The sequence below is a fragment of the Lynx canadensis genome, chromosome B2, assembly GCF_007474595.2.
Source record: "Lynx canadensis isolate LIC74 chromosome B2, mLynCan4.pri.v2, whole genome shotgun sequence".
In the NCBI taxonomy this organism is placed as follows: domain Eukaryota; kingdom Metazoa; phylum Chordata; class Mammalia; order Carnivora; family Felidae; genus Lynx; species Lynx canadensis.
Genome location: NC_044307.1, coordinates 97,750,174 through 97,763,974, shown reverse-complemented (window position 1 = coordinate 97,763,974; position 13,801 = coordinate 97,750,174). Strand labels below are relative to the sequence as shown.

Sequence of the window (13,801 nt, the reverse complement as noted above, 5' to 3'; positions counted from 1 at the left end):
TGGTGCTGGCACATTGGGCTGAAGGAACCAGACTGCTATGGGCGGGCCTTGGGCCAGCTCAAGGGCTAAGGGAGCAGTATTGCATGCCCTGCCCGAGCCATGCTATCCCAGAGGATAGGCCTCATGGTCTCGCAAATGCCATGGCTGCTTCGAGGAGGTGGTCCTTCCAGGCACCTCTGGGAATGTATGCACCTTGATTTTTGGATTAGGCCTGATGACCCAGACTCCCCTGCTATGGGTTCAGTTTCCATCACACTTATTCTTCTGAAATATTGGAGGCAAACAGTGACACTCACACTAAAAGAGGGAATTTCCAGAGTGTCTGAGTTGCTGGGGTGAACCCCTTCATGGGCCTGTTGGTAGTGCTTTGCCAGCTCTCCCAAGCAGAGTCACTTGGAGTATTAACATGACAGGCAAGGGCCACCTAGAGGCCACATGAGTTGGAAAAACTGCTCTTCACCCTCTTCTCAGTCTCCTTATCTGTAACTTGGGATAGTAACCTCTTGTCTACTGTCCTCATAGGATAGAATGATGGATACGAATGTTCTTGTCAAACTATAAAGAGCTTATACACACAAAAAATGGATTCTTTTGACTTTTAATTAAAATGTTTTGTTTCATGCTAGTTCTGAAATCAAAACTACCTTTGGTTTTGTCCCTGCCCAGCCCCTGTTATGTGCCAGTCTTTGGGAGATAAAATGTAAAAAGCCTCTTGGTGTTAGCAATGAATGGCGGAGACATGGGTGGGGGCAGTATGTCCTCCTAGGGTCTCCTTCTGTGTTCCTCACACTGGAGCTGGTATGCAAGCTTCATGGGGCAAGAGAGGGCTGTGAGGACAGTTACAGACAGGGGTATGCTGGAAGAAACATGTTTCTTCTAAATTCTGGTAACCCTGTAGAAATTGAATGTGATCTAGAATCATTATGGAGAGATTCTTCTTCTTTTTAAAGAGTCCTCCCTGAGAAAGGTAGAAAGAACCCTAAACTCTGTGATGCTGGATTAGAGCTAGAGACCTCAGCATGAACTCAGGTTTATTTGGACCTATCTATCTATTTAGATCTAGACCTATCTATCAATGAGCATATCCAGTGCCCAAATCTTAGTTTCTAAATATCACTCTTCAATAACAAGGAACCAAGGATGTTGGAGAAATGGCTGAAATTAGGGCAGGGGCAGGGAAAATGCAAGATGAAACTAAGGCATATTAAAGTATCAGTAACCAAAGAGTTGCTAAAAAAAAAAAAAAAAAATGAGGGCATGTCATAGGGACACAGGACACTAAAAGTCCCAAAGACAAAATTTGAGCAACAAAATAAATAACATATATTGGATAACCCACAGTACAAAATAAATATATTAAGTCTATACTGATATTATTGAATAAATGAAGGAATGAAGGAATAAATGGAGGACAATGGACGGTTCTTTCTTTCAGAAGAATTCCAAATAATACAGAGACGCTCCCCTCTTTGAGAGGTAGACCTTAATCCCTCTACCACCCTTGAGTGTGGGCAGGAACTTGTGACTTGTTTCCAAAGAATGAAATACGGAAAATACAGTAGAGAAATGCAGCAAATGCTATCTGGCCAAGTGATAAAGGCTGACATCCCAGTGATGTCATGGGGACATCATGTACCCCTGATCTGATAACAGGAGAGGGACACTTCACTTCTTCTCCAAAAACATTAACCCCAGTCACATCATGAAAAAAAAAATCAGACAAACCCAAATTGAGGGACATTTTACAAAATATCTGACTGGTACTCTTCAAGACTATCAAGGTTATGCAAAACAAGGTAAGTCTGAGAACAAGTCACAAACCAGAGGACACTAAGGAGACGTGACAACTAAACCCAGCATGGTCTCCTGGATGAGGTCCTGGAACAGACGCAGGACATGAAGTGAAAACACAGGCGAAATCTGAATAAAGCTTAGTTAAAAACAGAACACAACTGAAAAAACAAAAACCTCCTTCCAGGGACTTGTGGCTTTCTCATGCCCCGCTCTGAGTTGCTGTCTCTGTGGCATTTCAGTGTCGGCATCCTTCGATGGGAAACAGCACCTGCGGAGCCTGCCTGTGGTGAACAGCATCGGGTACGTCCTCCGTTTCCTCGCCAAGCTGTGCCGAAGCCTTCTGTGTGATGACCTCTTCAGCCACCAGCCCTTCCCCAGGGGCTCCAGTGGCTCTGAGGAAACCCAGGAGAAGAAGGAAGGCAGGATGGAGTCAGGTAGGCTTTGTCCTTCTGTCTTTCCTGTGCCTGCGGGTGGTCCCAGGTGTCCCTGCCCTCCCACGAGCTCCTGGGAGCTCTCTTGCTGGAGGCCCACAGGCGGCCTCTCTGCCAACCGTCCATCCCAGGGAGCAGTCAGGAATGGCCAAGACCGAAGGTACCTCGACAGTCTTCACCCAGGTTGCAGTGGGAAGAGATCACTCTAGCTACTGAGAGCTGATGCTATAGCGTTTAGGCTTATGTTATTAGAATCTGGATGAGACCACATCACATATAATGAGTGATTTTCTTCACTCTCCTCTAATTAAGACTCTTGGGCACTTATGCATCATTGTTGAGTAGTTGAAAGACTATCAGAGTAAGGAACTAATAAATCCCGAAGAAACTAGGGATAAGGAAACAGATTACGTTGGTCTTGCTTGGGGGCCTTAGATACCCACCCATGTCAATAAACAGAGTGTCTATTACTGCAGGGATTTGACCAGGCCACGAATCAAATATGTTTTTCACTAAGAGTCAGAGTCTCTCTCGTCACAGGATGGAAAGTGAGCCAGGGGCTTGAGTGCCTTTTGTTGCAGAGTAGCTCAGCATAGGAAAGCTAGTGTGAAGGTCACCAAGGGCACACAGGGGCCACACTGCCAAAGCTGTCACAACATTGTCTGCTCAAGATACCCACAGAAGGTTTTCCTTCTCTGCTTAGCAGCCCTGAGTTATGGATTTGCAGAAAGTTAAACATGACTCTAGGTTCTGGATTCTAGGTTCCCAAGGATTAGCAGAAATGTTGCCTTTTTTCTTTGTCAGGAAGCAGTATTGTTGATATATAAAGAACACATAGTCAGTGAAACTGGAATCTAGTCATTATGTCATTCTATAAACATTTGCTGAAACTTCTTATGCTCCAACAACCATGGGAGAACTTGTCTTGTGATAAGGCAAATACACAAGGTTCAGGAAGTTTTTGAAGTATTGAGGTATTGAGTGACCAGTATTCGTAATGAAAAGTGAATACATTTGCAGGTATGTGTTCACAGGTAGGCTTAGATGCTTAAAAAAAAAAGATGCTTATAATAAGAGTGGCTCTATGGTAAGCCTAAGAGGACAGCAGGGAAGGATAAACTTAGATTCTTAGCATATATTTTTTTTTCAGATACTGTCAAGAACCTTGTTTACAATTTTACATTAATGTCTCTAAGATCTGGGATCAGTAAGAAATTTGGCCTTTACAAATAAAGGTATCTAATTAAATATAGTCTATGTTAGCAGGTACTATATACGTTTGTTGTTTTTTGGTTTTGCTTTGTTTGTTTGTGATGTCTCTATGTGGGCAAGCTTGGGAAAATGTTTTCTTCTTTCTGGGCCTCCATTTCCTAAATGAAGTATTGCTCGTGCACAATCCTCCTTCTGGTTCTTACAGTGTGAATCTGGCCTCTCCTGTCAGCCTTAGCTGACTCAGGAACATATCCTAAAGCTAATGCATCTTCTAGTGAACCTTGCAAAGAGAATAGCAGAATGGTCTGATTTCACTTTGCAAACCCCTTGAATCACTGTTACATTGAACAATCAATGACCCATAGGATATAATTATAAAGCCACATAATTCGTGTCTCCCATTCTCCTTTAAATGTATCCTGTGGGACCACTTCTTTCCCATCCATGGATGAAATTTTGGACAAATCTTATGACTTTTCCTGCTCCTTTCAGGTAGCAAAGCATTCTCTAGTCAACAATTAGTATATCTAGGTCAGAGTAAGAACAAAATTTAAATTTCACTCAAAGATATAACTATTCTCCATTCCCAGTTCAGATCTGCTTCAGGCCAGTTGGCTTATCTCCACCTCACACTTAACCTTGTGTTTTTTCCCCCTCCTATATTTAGCTAATAATGATTTTGAATCCTTCATGACCGGAGTAGGGGACAGAAGTGAGGTAAGGGGTAGGAGAGTTTTTACTTGACTAATCCTGTAGTGAGTTGGCATCATACACCCTAATTTGCAGGTGTTTGAAGCTGATTATTCATCCTGTGGGCTCTTACATGGGCACATTGGTGATCCTACCATCTCTCACTTGCACTTTCCATGACACGAACAAATAAATATAACTCTTCTCTGGCTGGTCACTTATAATTCCTTCCACACCCCCAAATCTGTAGGAAACACATCTCTAGCTTCTTTCTGCAGAGGCCCTGTTGTGCCACCACACAGTCCTGCAGTCCTAAGATGATCTTACTTTAGATCTCTCTTCTGATGGCCCACATATGGTCCTGACAAATACTACACATGATCCTTTCCCCAGACAAACTCTGGGCAGGCTGAACCCTGCAGGCACCTCTGTTTTGTTCTCTGATCAACGTAGCCAGACTTTTGGATTTCCCATGGGAATCAAACAATAATCCATTGTGTCTCTCAACTCCAGGGACAGATATCAAGCTATTCACATGGCCACATTGAAGCCCTTGGGAGCACACTGGACAGTTCTCTCCATAATTCATCTTCTAGTCAACCTGTTTCTCAACCTCTATATTTCTTTTGCAGACATGATGTAGGTGGTCATCTGTAGGTACAAAGCTGGCTTTCCACCTTTTTTTTTTTTTTTCAAGATCTGTACACTTCACACTAATTTGGGGTATCTGTTGTCTTACAGCCTCAGCCCAAACTGAAACTAAAATGGTTTCATTTTAACATCCTGTCCGAGGAGCCCCCCTCCAGCCTTCCTTAAGTAATTATTGAGGAAACTCTTGCCTTGGTTTCTACCATATCCTTTCCCCTTCCAAGCTCACCATACTGGAGGACGGTTTAGTCTTTTCCCTGGAGCAGTGTAGGTACAGTTATTTCTCCCTGAAAGCTCCTTTTCTTCCTAGCTGGCCTGGCTTTGGAAGTAATAACTTGAATTGTCTTCATGAGCCTTTCCCTAGAGCATGCTGATTTGAAAAATGAATGGCTCCCCCCGAATCAACCAACCTTGTGGAAGTTGTTTCTCATGCCCTAGGTGTTGCAAAACCAAGTGCAGTGTGCTTCATGTGTCTGGGAGTCTCAAGGAAAGTGGAAGAAGCAGCCACGTCATAGTACGCTCTAAGCAGCCCCCTTGCCACATGTCTTTTCCACCAGTCTGCCGTGGAGCCTAAAATGACACCATTAGAGAGTTTGCCTTTAGATTAAGACATTGCCTCTTTAGGATTGTCCTTTCAAATTTCCCTAAAAGGGTAACATATCAAGTTATTATTGTTTCAGATGAGGAACTGGCTTATACTCACTTTCCCACTTTTGTGGCAAGAGGGGCACGTGTGAGAGGGAAAGGATGGAAGTCTTTGTTGATTTTAGGTTCCATATCCATCTGGAGGACCAACATCATTCCAAAACAATATTGCAATCTTGAGCTCATTTGAACCAGGTTGTTCTCCGCCCCGATGTTGTTCAATTAAAGCGATGGTCTATCAGGCTTGGTGACACACACTTGTTCACACTCATTAGAGCATTTCCAGAAGACACTTGATTAGACAATAAGAAAATGCAAAGCTGTGACACGTAAGACACTATCAAAGAAACAAAATTTGTGCCCCCCCCCCAAAAAAAAGGATGATTTGGAGGAAGACATGATTTTCTATTCCAGTATACAGCAGCAGGTCATGTGGGTTTGTTCTCTGTGGTTCTGGTGATAGATTTAATTAAACCTAAGGTCTTGCCTCTCAAACTCTGGTCAGAAGCATCCTCATTACCTGAGAAAGGCAAGAGCTCAGAGGCCCTCCCACACTCTTTAACAACAGATCCCGGGTGATTTGAAGACACATTAAAGTCTGGGAAGTGCGGATTTAAGGAATACTCTCCCAGGTAGACAACTTGGCAGCTGAAGAGCCAAGTAGAACTCTCACAAGATAGCGCCTTTAGGAGTCAGGTGGGGTTGATATTTGTAGGGAACTTGGAAAAGTCATAGAAGTAGAAGGGACTGCTTGAGCGGTAGTGATCTCCCCGTTACTGGTGACAAGTGCAGATGCCCGCTTATTAGGCCATTAGGGGTAACTATGGCAACCCAGAGAAGTAGGAGCAAGATGTCACAGCTGGAGGTGGCAGAGGCTAGCTCTGGGCAGCATGAGGTCAAGGTGCCCCAAGAGTCCCAGTGAGGGTCCCCCGCCCCCGCCGAGGTGGATCCCAAGGCAGAGGGGCTCACATTAGAACAGAGAGAGGGCATCTTTCAAATCTCTTCCTCAGGCCTTTGGAATATAAACTTTCTTCTGTGATCTTTCTTCTGTGTCCGGGGCAAACCAGACTTCAGACCTCCTCGGCTGCCCGAATCCAGGCCGGAAGGTAGAGTTCTTGGCTGGAAATCAGGAACATCAGTCATTTCCCTTCAATTCTATTAATCGACAACCAAATGTGGTGTGCATTTTAGGAAGACCAGCTCACTGGTGCTTTGCAAGAATGGAGGCAGAAACATGGATTTGATAACATTTGCGGTTCTGTCAGAAGTCATGTGATGATCACAGGGAAATTTACTGTACCTTCGAATGTTGAAAAGAAAAGGTCTCAATTATAAATAAACTCAAGCCAGTGTTTTCCAAACTTGAATGTGCTCCCGAACCACCTGGCATCTTGTTAAAATGCAGATTCTGGCCTCAGCAGGACTGGCGTGGGGCCTGAGAGTCCGCATATCTAACAGGTGCCGGGTATTGGGGCTGCTGCTGGCTGGGGACCACACTCTGAGTGTTAAAGTGTGGGCTGGCAGAGTTCTGCTCACCTAGGGAAATTTAGTTCAGGTTTGCAATAAAATGAGTCTATGTGTGCTAGGACACTATATAAGTGTTGTCACTGAGGATGATCCCATGTCCTGTGGAGGTGTCCACGGGCTGGAGAGGAGATGGGGGGAGGGCAGAGTGGTTAGGTGAGGTGGTAGGTGTGCAGTCTGGGTGAGAAAGAGGAGGTTTGCTGCACTGGTGAGAAGGTTGAAAGAAAGCAAAGAATGAGGACAGCAAATTCCTCAGTGTGGCCTGGCCATCTTCTGCAGCAGGGTCCCTGTTGCCCTTTAAGCTTCTCCGAATCCCAGAAGATGTCCGTCTGTTCTCCCAGACTCTTGTTTATACATCCTCAATGACACGTAATGCTGCCCCATACTGCAAGAATCTGGGTCCAGATCTCATCTCCCTGCCGGGTAGACTTGGGGGCGGGGCCGCGTAGTACCCGGCCGAGCCCGACGTGTAACGGGTCTGCAGCAAATATTTACTGACTTAAATTCTATGCAACGCAACAGAACAAATTGCTCACCAAGGGTTGGGGAGATCTCTGGAAACCGCAAATGTGATAACTGAACTCTCCTGCAAGATCTAATTTAGTGATTGGTTTCCTGCCTTTTGAAGTTTTAACATGATGGGAACAAACTGTTTACTTTTGGTTGAGTAGCTTTTTTGATACACAGATGGTAGAGGGTAGGAGAGGAGGAAGGACATTTGTTCTTGAAGCGTAATGTTTTCTTCCTTGGCTGGTGGTCTTTGAGCCAGGCACCAGAAAACTACTGGAATGACAGACCTTCACAATGTGCTCCGTTATGGTTGAACCTATGTACCCAGCCTTTAGAAATCAAATCTGCTTCCTTGTTGAAGTACAAATTCATCTAATATGATAGCTCTACAGAGAATGAGTATACAGGGAATAACTATCTTTCCAAAAGGTTGTTTATTTCTAGAAGGAAATAGAGTTTATCAAGTGGCATGAATTCCATTACATGGAAACATCCATTTAGGCAGTCAGCAAACATTTAGTGAGCTTCCCCAATGGTGATGCACCGAGGCCCACAGAGTCAGGCCAATTGTTCAGAGCCACACAGAAAGGCAGCAGTGGGGAGGGAATGGAGCCCAGGTCTTCTCTTCCCTGACCCTTTGCTTTTCTCTCAAGCCAGTTGTCAGTAGGGCCCTATTACCCAACACTTACCGGTAGGGTGTACGTCCTGTTTCTTGACTCAGACGGCTGATGGCACAAAATGGATGTTCACAAGTGCCTTGTGGTACACCTGTGTCATTTTGTCTACCAAAGATATAAAAGAACAAAACAAACCCCAACCCCCATTTAACAAAATCTAGGCAGAAGCTGTACTCCAAGATCAATTCTCTTTTCTCCTTCTGGATTTCCTATCTTGGCCCCAAGGAGTGTTTCATCCTTGTCCTTGTGCTCTGGGTACACCCTTGCTAGGTGACATCCCCAGGATAGGCAGAGCCCATCATTCCAGACTCTAGGAGAGCTCTTTCATTTCACAAAACCCACACACAGTGGTCTGCTCCACCACACATTTGGCATCGTTTGACCTGGTATTTTAAATAATATGTGGAATGGTGGAGAAGAAAAAAAAAAAAAGAAGGAAGGTGTGTTACTCCAGATCCCCCTGCAGCCGCTTGTCTCCCAGTGTAGGCCAGTGACTGGAATATCTCAGAGCTATGCTCATCCTGCTACAGCCAGGGATCGTGTCAACAAAATGAGCTGTCCTGTTCTCAAGCCAAGTGTTGGAAAGAGGGTCATTTGGGAGGAGAACAAAGGATCAGTATCAAGCTCATGTGTTAAGAATCCTCTGAGAAAGTTTTGATGGAAAGGGTAAAAGAGGAATGTCCCTACGGTCTACGGCAAATACAAAGGCCTTTCCTGTATTTTCAGATGGACAGGTCTGGGAGAAGCCCAGCCACAGCTCCTACAGCATGAAAGGGGGAGCATTTGCCAGCGTGGGATTCCTAACTTTATTTCTGCCCCTGGGTATAATATGAGTTCATGTAGGAAAAGTTATTTATTGTGTTTCTAGTTATATCATTCATTAATTTATAATATCTGTACATATTTTAAAGCATTTACCTAGGGGCGCTGGGTTGGCTCAGTTGGTAGAGTGTGTGACTCTTGATCTCAAGGTTGTAAGTTCAAGCCCCACATTGGGTGTAGAGATTACTTAAAAAAATAAAATCTCAAAAACAAACAAACAAACAGACAACAACAAACATTGAACTAAAAGGGAAAAATATAACCTCTCGAGAAAGGCCTGGGTTTTGTAGAATTTAAAATAGATTATTTCAATGTTCAGTGATTTAGTGACTCTCTTTGCATTGCAAGGCTTAGGTTCTCTTCTGAGACCTGTAGATACTGAGGAAGCACAAGATAAGTATTCAATACTTATTGTTAAATGAATGAGTGTTCCAATTAAGTTGTTATATAAAGATAAACTTTATGAACTCTCTCCTATTAGTGGGTAGTTTCTGGGTCTCATACACAAGCAATATAAACCCTTTGCTAAAAAAATCCCATAAACTTCCTTGCAGAGAATTGAATAGGTATTCTATAGCAGATACATCCTAGCTGCTACTGAATTAATAATTATAATTTCCAACCTGGATATGCAGAGTCAAGGGAAATGAAACAAATGGCCTTTTCTCATCTGTATTAGTTATCTATTGCTATGTGACAAATTACCCCCAAAAGTTAGTGGCTTCAAATAACATTTATTATGTCAGTTTCTGTGAGTCAGCAGTTCAGGGGCAGCTTAACTGGGTCCCCTGGCTCTGGGTCTCATACCGGCCTGCATCCCGAACTAGGAAAGGATCCACTTCCTAGCTTATTCATGTGGCTGTTGGCAGGATTCAGTTTCCTGTGAGCTGTTGGTTTCTTGCCATATAGGCCTCTCCACAGAGCATCTCACAACATGGCAGCTTGCTTTATACCAGCGTGAGGAATGCTGCAAAGTATCATGAGCTTTCCTAAAAGTCAAGATATACATTTAGAACCAAAGCTTCGGAGATGTCCTCTATTCTGGTGATTCCAACGTTTTCCTGATTGAGGATCCCTTTTAATTTCCTTGAAGTTCTAGAAAGACCAGAAAGTGTGTGGCTGTTGAGGAAACAGAACATGACTGTGGAAGGTGTCCCCCTCTCTTCACCCTCCCTCACCTCTTAGGAGTTCCCACAAGAACTTCGGGTAGAGGCAGGGCAAATGTGCAAGACCATATAGAGAGTGATTATAGGACCTGCTTTCCTCTTAAGACTGGAAGAGCATTCATTATCCCAAATGGCTGGCGTTGGGCAAAATTGCCTTTGGGCAAAATTTCCACAGGAGGAAATCAACCCAGAGGCTTAGCACAAAGTCTTAGGCAAACCAGAAACATTTGAGAGGACTACAGAAGTTCAGGTGTCAGGCATTAAAATTATGGTTGGTTTCTGTGCATCTCATTAGGGGAGAAAAAATATAAATGTGCTTAAATGGACCAGAGGGGAGTCATAAGGTTGATTCTGAGGGCTGAGTGATCTGAACTTAGAGGCAAGCTTAAAGGGAAAAATCTATACTGGCCAGAGACCAAGTTAATGGAAAATTTAATTGAAGCGAATGAAATGCTAAGCCTCGTAGGTGGTGTGGCCTGGTGCCCTTTGAACCGGGAAGGCTGGGACAGGAGGCCACAGAGGGCCCTGAGGGAAAACGTGATGAGCTTATCTGAGCAAGAACAAGGGCGGGACTGAGCCTGAGAAAAGAAAGTCTGCAAACCTCCACTCGAGCCTCAGAGAAAGGCAGCCCGAGGGCAGAGAGGAAATCTGCTGGTTTCTGCCACCACCTAGAAGTCCTTAGAGGTCCCCTCTGCCTCCCGGAGCAGTGCTGGGTGCCCGTGGTGCTGGAGAGGAGTGAGGCTGAGGCTGCCTGGTGGCAGACACCGTCAGCGCCACCTGAGGTAGGAAACAATGGCCCCCTGTTGGGGCTCTCAGCAGGGTGCAGCTCTGCTGGGGACCTGCTACTGTTTCCCGGGGTCTTCTCCCTCTTGCCCCCTTCCTCTTTCAGCTTCTCTCCTTGCATGTCTTTCTCTGCATTCCAGAGCTTACTGGCTGTGCTCTCTCGGTGGTGGCACCTGGTTAAGCGCCGGGTAATAATGATCCCCCAGCTTTTCCAATGGCAGCGTATGGGGGCCACAGTGCAGCTTCCTTTTCTGATCTGGGTTTCAGAGCTGGGATCTGAGGAGCTCCCTTCTCTTCAAGCAGCCGAGCCAAGTTGTTCACACATGGAGCGCTCTGGACACTGACCCAGTGGTTTGACTTTCTTGCCAGCCTGGGCAGGGTTGTGCGGCCTGCTGGACGGGGCAGGCCGGCTGGCAATCGATCCCGATCCCGGAGAAGGGCGGTGGCTGCCGGTCGGGGCGGGGGTAGGTGGCGGTGATGATTATAGAAAAGGATCACTGTGTGCAGCTGTCCCTTTAACTGGGGAGTTATGCCTGATGTGGGGAAATAGGGTGGGGAGTGGAGGGTGAGTGTGTGTGTGTGTGTGTGTGTGTGCGCGCGCACACACACACACACATGTGAGAGAGCGGGTGGGGACAACTGTTTGTAATGAAAGTGAATAGTTTCTAAGACTCTGGAATTTGGGGGTTATTATGGCATGATTAGGTATTATTTGAGAAAAATTCTGCAGATGGTGGTATTGATGCTTTTCAGGGCTTCATTTGGTTGGAAACTCCAAGTAAAGTGCCAGTTTAATTGTTTTAATAAAATAAACAGTCCAAGTTCACTTAACTGGGAGCAGTTAGGTCTTGTGTCCCAAATGACAAAGGGTCAACACCAGCCTGAACTAAAACTCCATCAGAAGGGTCTGTACTTTTAGACACGTGGGCCCCCTTTTCCTCTCTGTGCAACTCTCACTGCTTTGGGACTTTCTCTTTCTCTCGCTCTCTATCGGCTTTCTTCTTCCTGTCCCTCTGTCTCTTCCTGCTTCTCTTTGGATGTTCTCTACATCCTAGGTGCTCTTGCCTGACCCTCCAGGACTGCAACAGGAGTGGGTTGCACTGGGTGGGTGACCTGGAAGCCTCTGCAGAGGTGAGGGGGGTGGGAGGTGTCCACGCACTCCTGACCCTAAAGTTTGTTTCCCAAAAGGGGAGGTTTAGACACAGCTCAGATTCAGAAGCAAATGGGTATCCCTGGAGGCTTGAGTGGGTTGGAACTCTTCTAGAGTGTTCTTTGGCCTCCCTAGTGGGCAGGCTGCATATACAGAGGCTGGGGGAAAACGTAGTTCTCCAACAGTTTGGCAATGGTGAAAAAGGAACACCAGGCTCTCCTGAAAATTCCTAAGACTTTAAACCCTGAAAATGTGGTAGCCTCTTTGTGCCATCGGTGCATTTGCTTTCTATTTAAGCTTGCTCATGTGATAGTACAAGAGCAGATTGTTCCTTTCTCTGGAGGAAAGTTTTAGTGATTTTACAGGCGGCATCCTTTGTCTCCTGGATAGAGGCAGGGAGGTTATAAAGACAAGTACAAGAGACGCCTCTCATTTGCCTCACTCTGCTGAGCTCAGATTCTCCACAGAGATTAAATGGCCTTAAACAGAGGCCGGGTTGGATCCTCCTGTTTAATGAGAGGTGCCAGGGTGACAAGCTCATTTCAGATGAGAAGTGATTTTCTAAAAATCAGGGAGAGAAAGACGTCTTAACCCCGTCAGCCCTGTGGTTTGCCGCGAGTTTGTGCAGGAGTTGGACCCGCGCAGGGCACTCGTGCCTGACAATCTCAGGACTGCTGGCCCCATCTGGTGTTCACTCACCAGTCAGCCACCAAACCGCTTGAGAAGTGCACTTCTCTCCTCAAGTATGGGTTTGGTCCTTCTTCTTAGGAACTTTAAATAGTGGTTTTAGGTAACAAACAGTCCATGTGTCACACTATGAAATTCTTAAGCTACTAAAAGTTCTGCATACCTATAATTCATCTACCTGTATGTTGATGACTTTATAGTTTTGAATAGTATAAAGGCTAGTATCTTTTTTTTTAAATATATGAAATTTATTGTCAAATTGGTTTCCATACAACACCCGGTGCTCATCCCAAAAGGTGCCCTCCTCGATACCCATCACCCACCCCCCCCCACCCCCCATCAGCCCTCAGTTTGTTCTCATTTTTTATGAGTCTCTTATGCTTTGGCTCTCTCCCACTCTAACCTCTCTTTTTTTTTTTCTTCCCCTCCCCGATGGGTTCCTGTTAAGTTTCTCAGGATCCACATAAGAGCGAAAACATATGGTATCTGTCTTTCTCTGTATGGCTTATTTCACTTAGCATCACACTCTCCAGTTCCATCCACGTTGCTACAAAGGGCCATATTTCATTCTTTCTCATTGCCACGTAGTATTCCATTGTGTATATAAACCACAATTTCTTTATCCATTCATCAGTTGATGGACATTTAGGCTCTTTCCATAATTTGGCTATTGTTGAGAGTTTTAAAGGCTGGGATCTGGCAGCCATCTTTTTTCCCCCATTTTTAAAAATTTTATTTAAATCCAAGTTAGTTAATGTATAGTGTAATAATGATTTCAGGAATAGAATTTAGTGATTCATCGCTTCCATATAACACCCAGTGCTCATCCCAACGACTGACCTCCTTAATGCCCAACGCCCATTTAGCCCATGCCCCCCACCCAACATGCCTTCAGCAACCCTCATTTGTTCTCTGCATTTAAGAGTCCCTCATGGTTTCCTCCCTTTCTGTTTTTATCTTATTTTTCCTTCCCTTCTTCCATGTTCATCTGTTTTGTTTCTTAAATTCCACATATGAATGAAATCATATGATATTTATCTTTCTCTGACTGACTTATTTTGC

The 13,801-nt window shown here is 44.9% G+C and overlaps 1 protein-coding gene across 8 annotated transcripts in view; it reads left to right on the top strand.

Moving 5' to 3' along the window:
* Positions 1-13,801, top strand: part of SCML4 (Scm polycomb group protein like 4) — a 125,834-nt gene that overhangs the window by 81,062 nt on the left and 30,971 nt on the right. For 7 of the 8 annotated variants that reach the window (XR_004343648.1, XR_004343649.1, XR_004343651.1 and 4 more), the window contains one exon: positions 2,034-2,228. Coding sequence is in view for 4 of the 8 variants with exons in the window: in XM_032593231.1 (XP_032449122.1) it covers positions 2,034-2,228 (195 nt within the window). In the remaining 4 variants the exon portion in view is untranslated. Of the gene's footprint in view, positions 1-2,033; positions 2,229-9,144; positions 10,902-13,801 lie in introns of those variants that run through there. The other variant, XM_030316075.1, reaches the window with a different exon arrangement.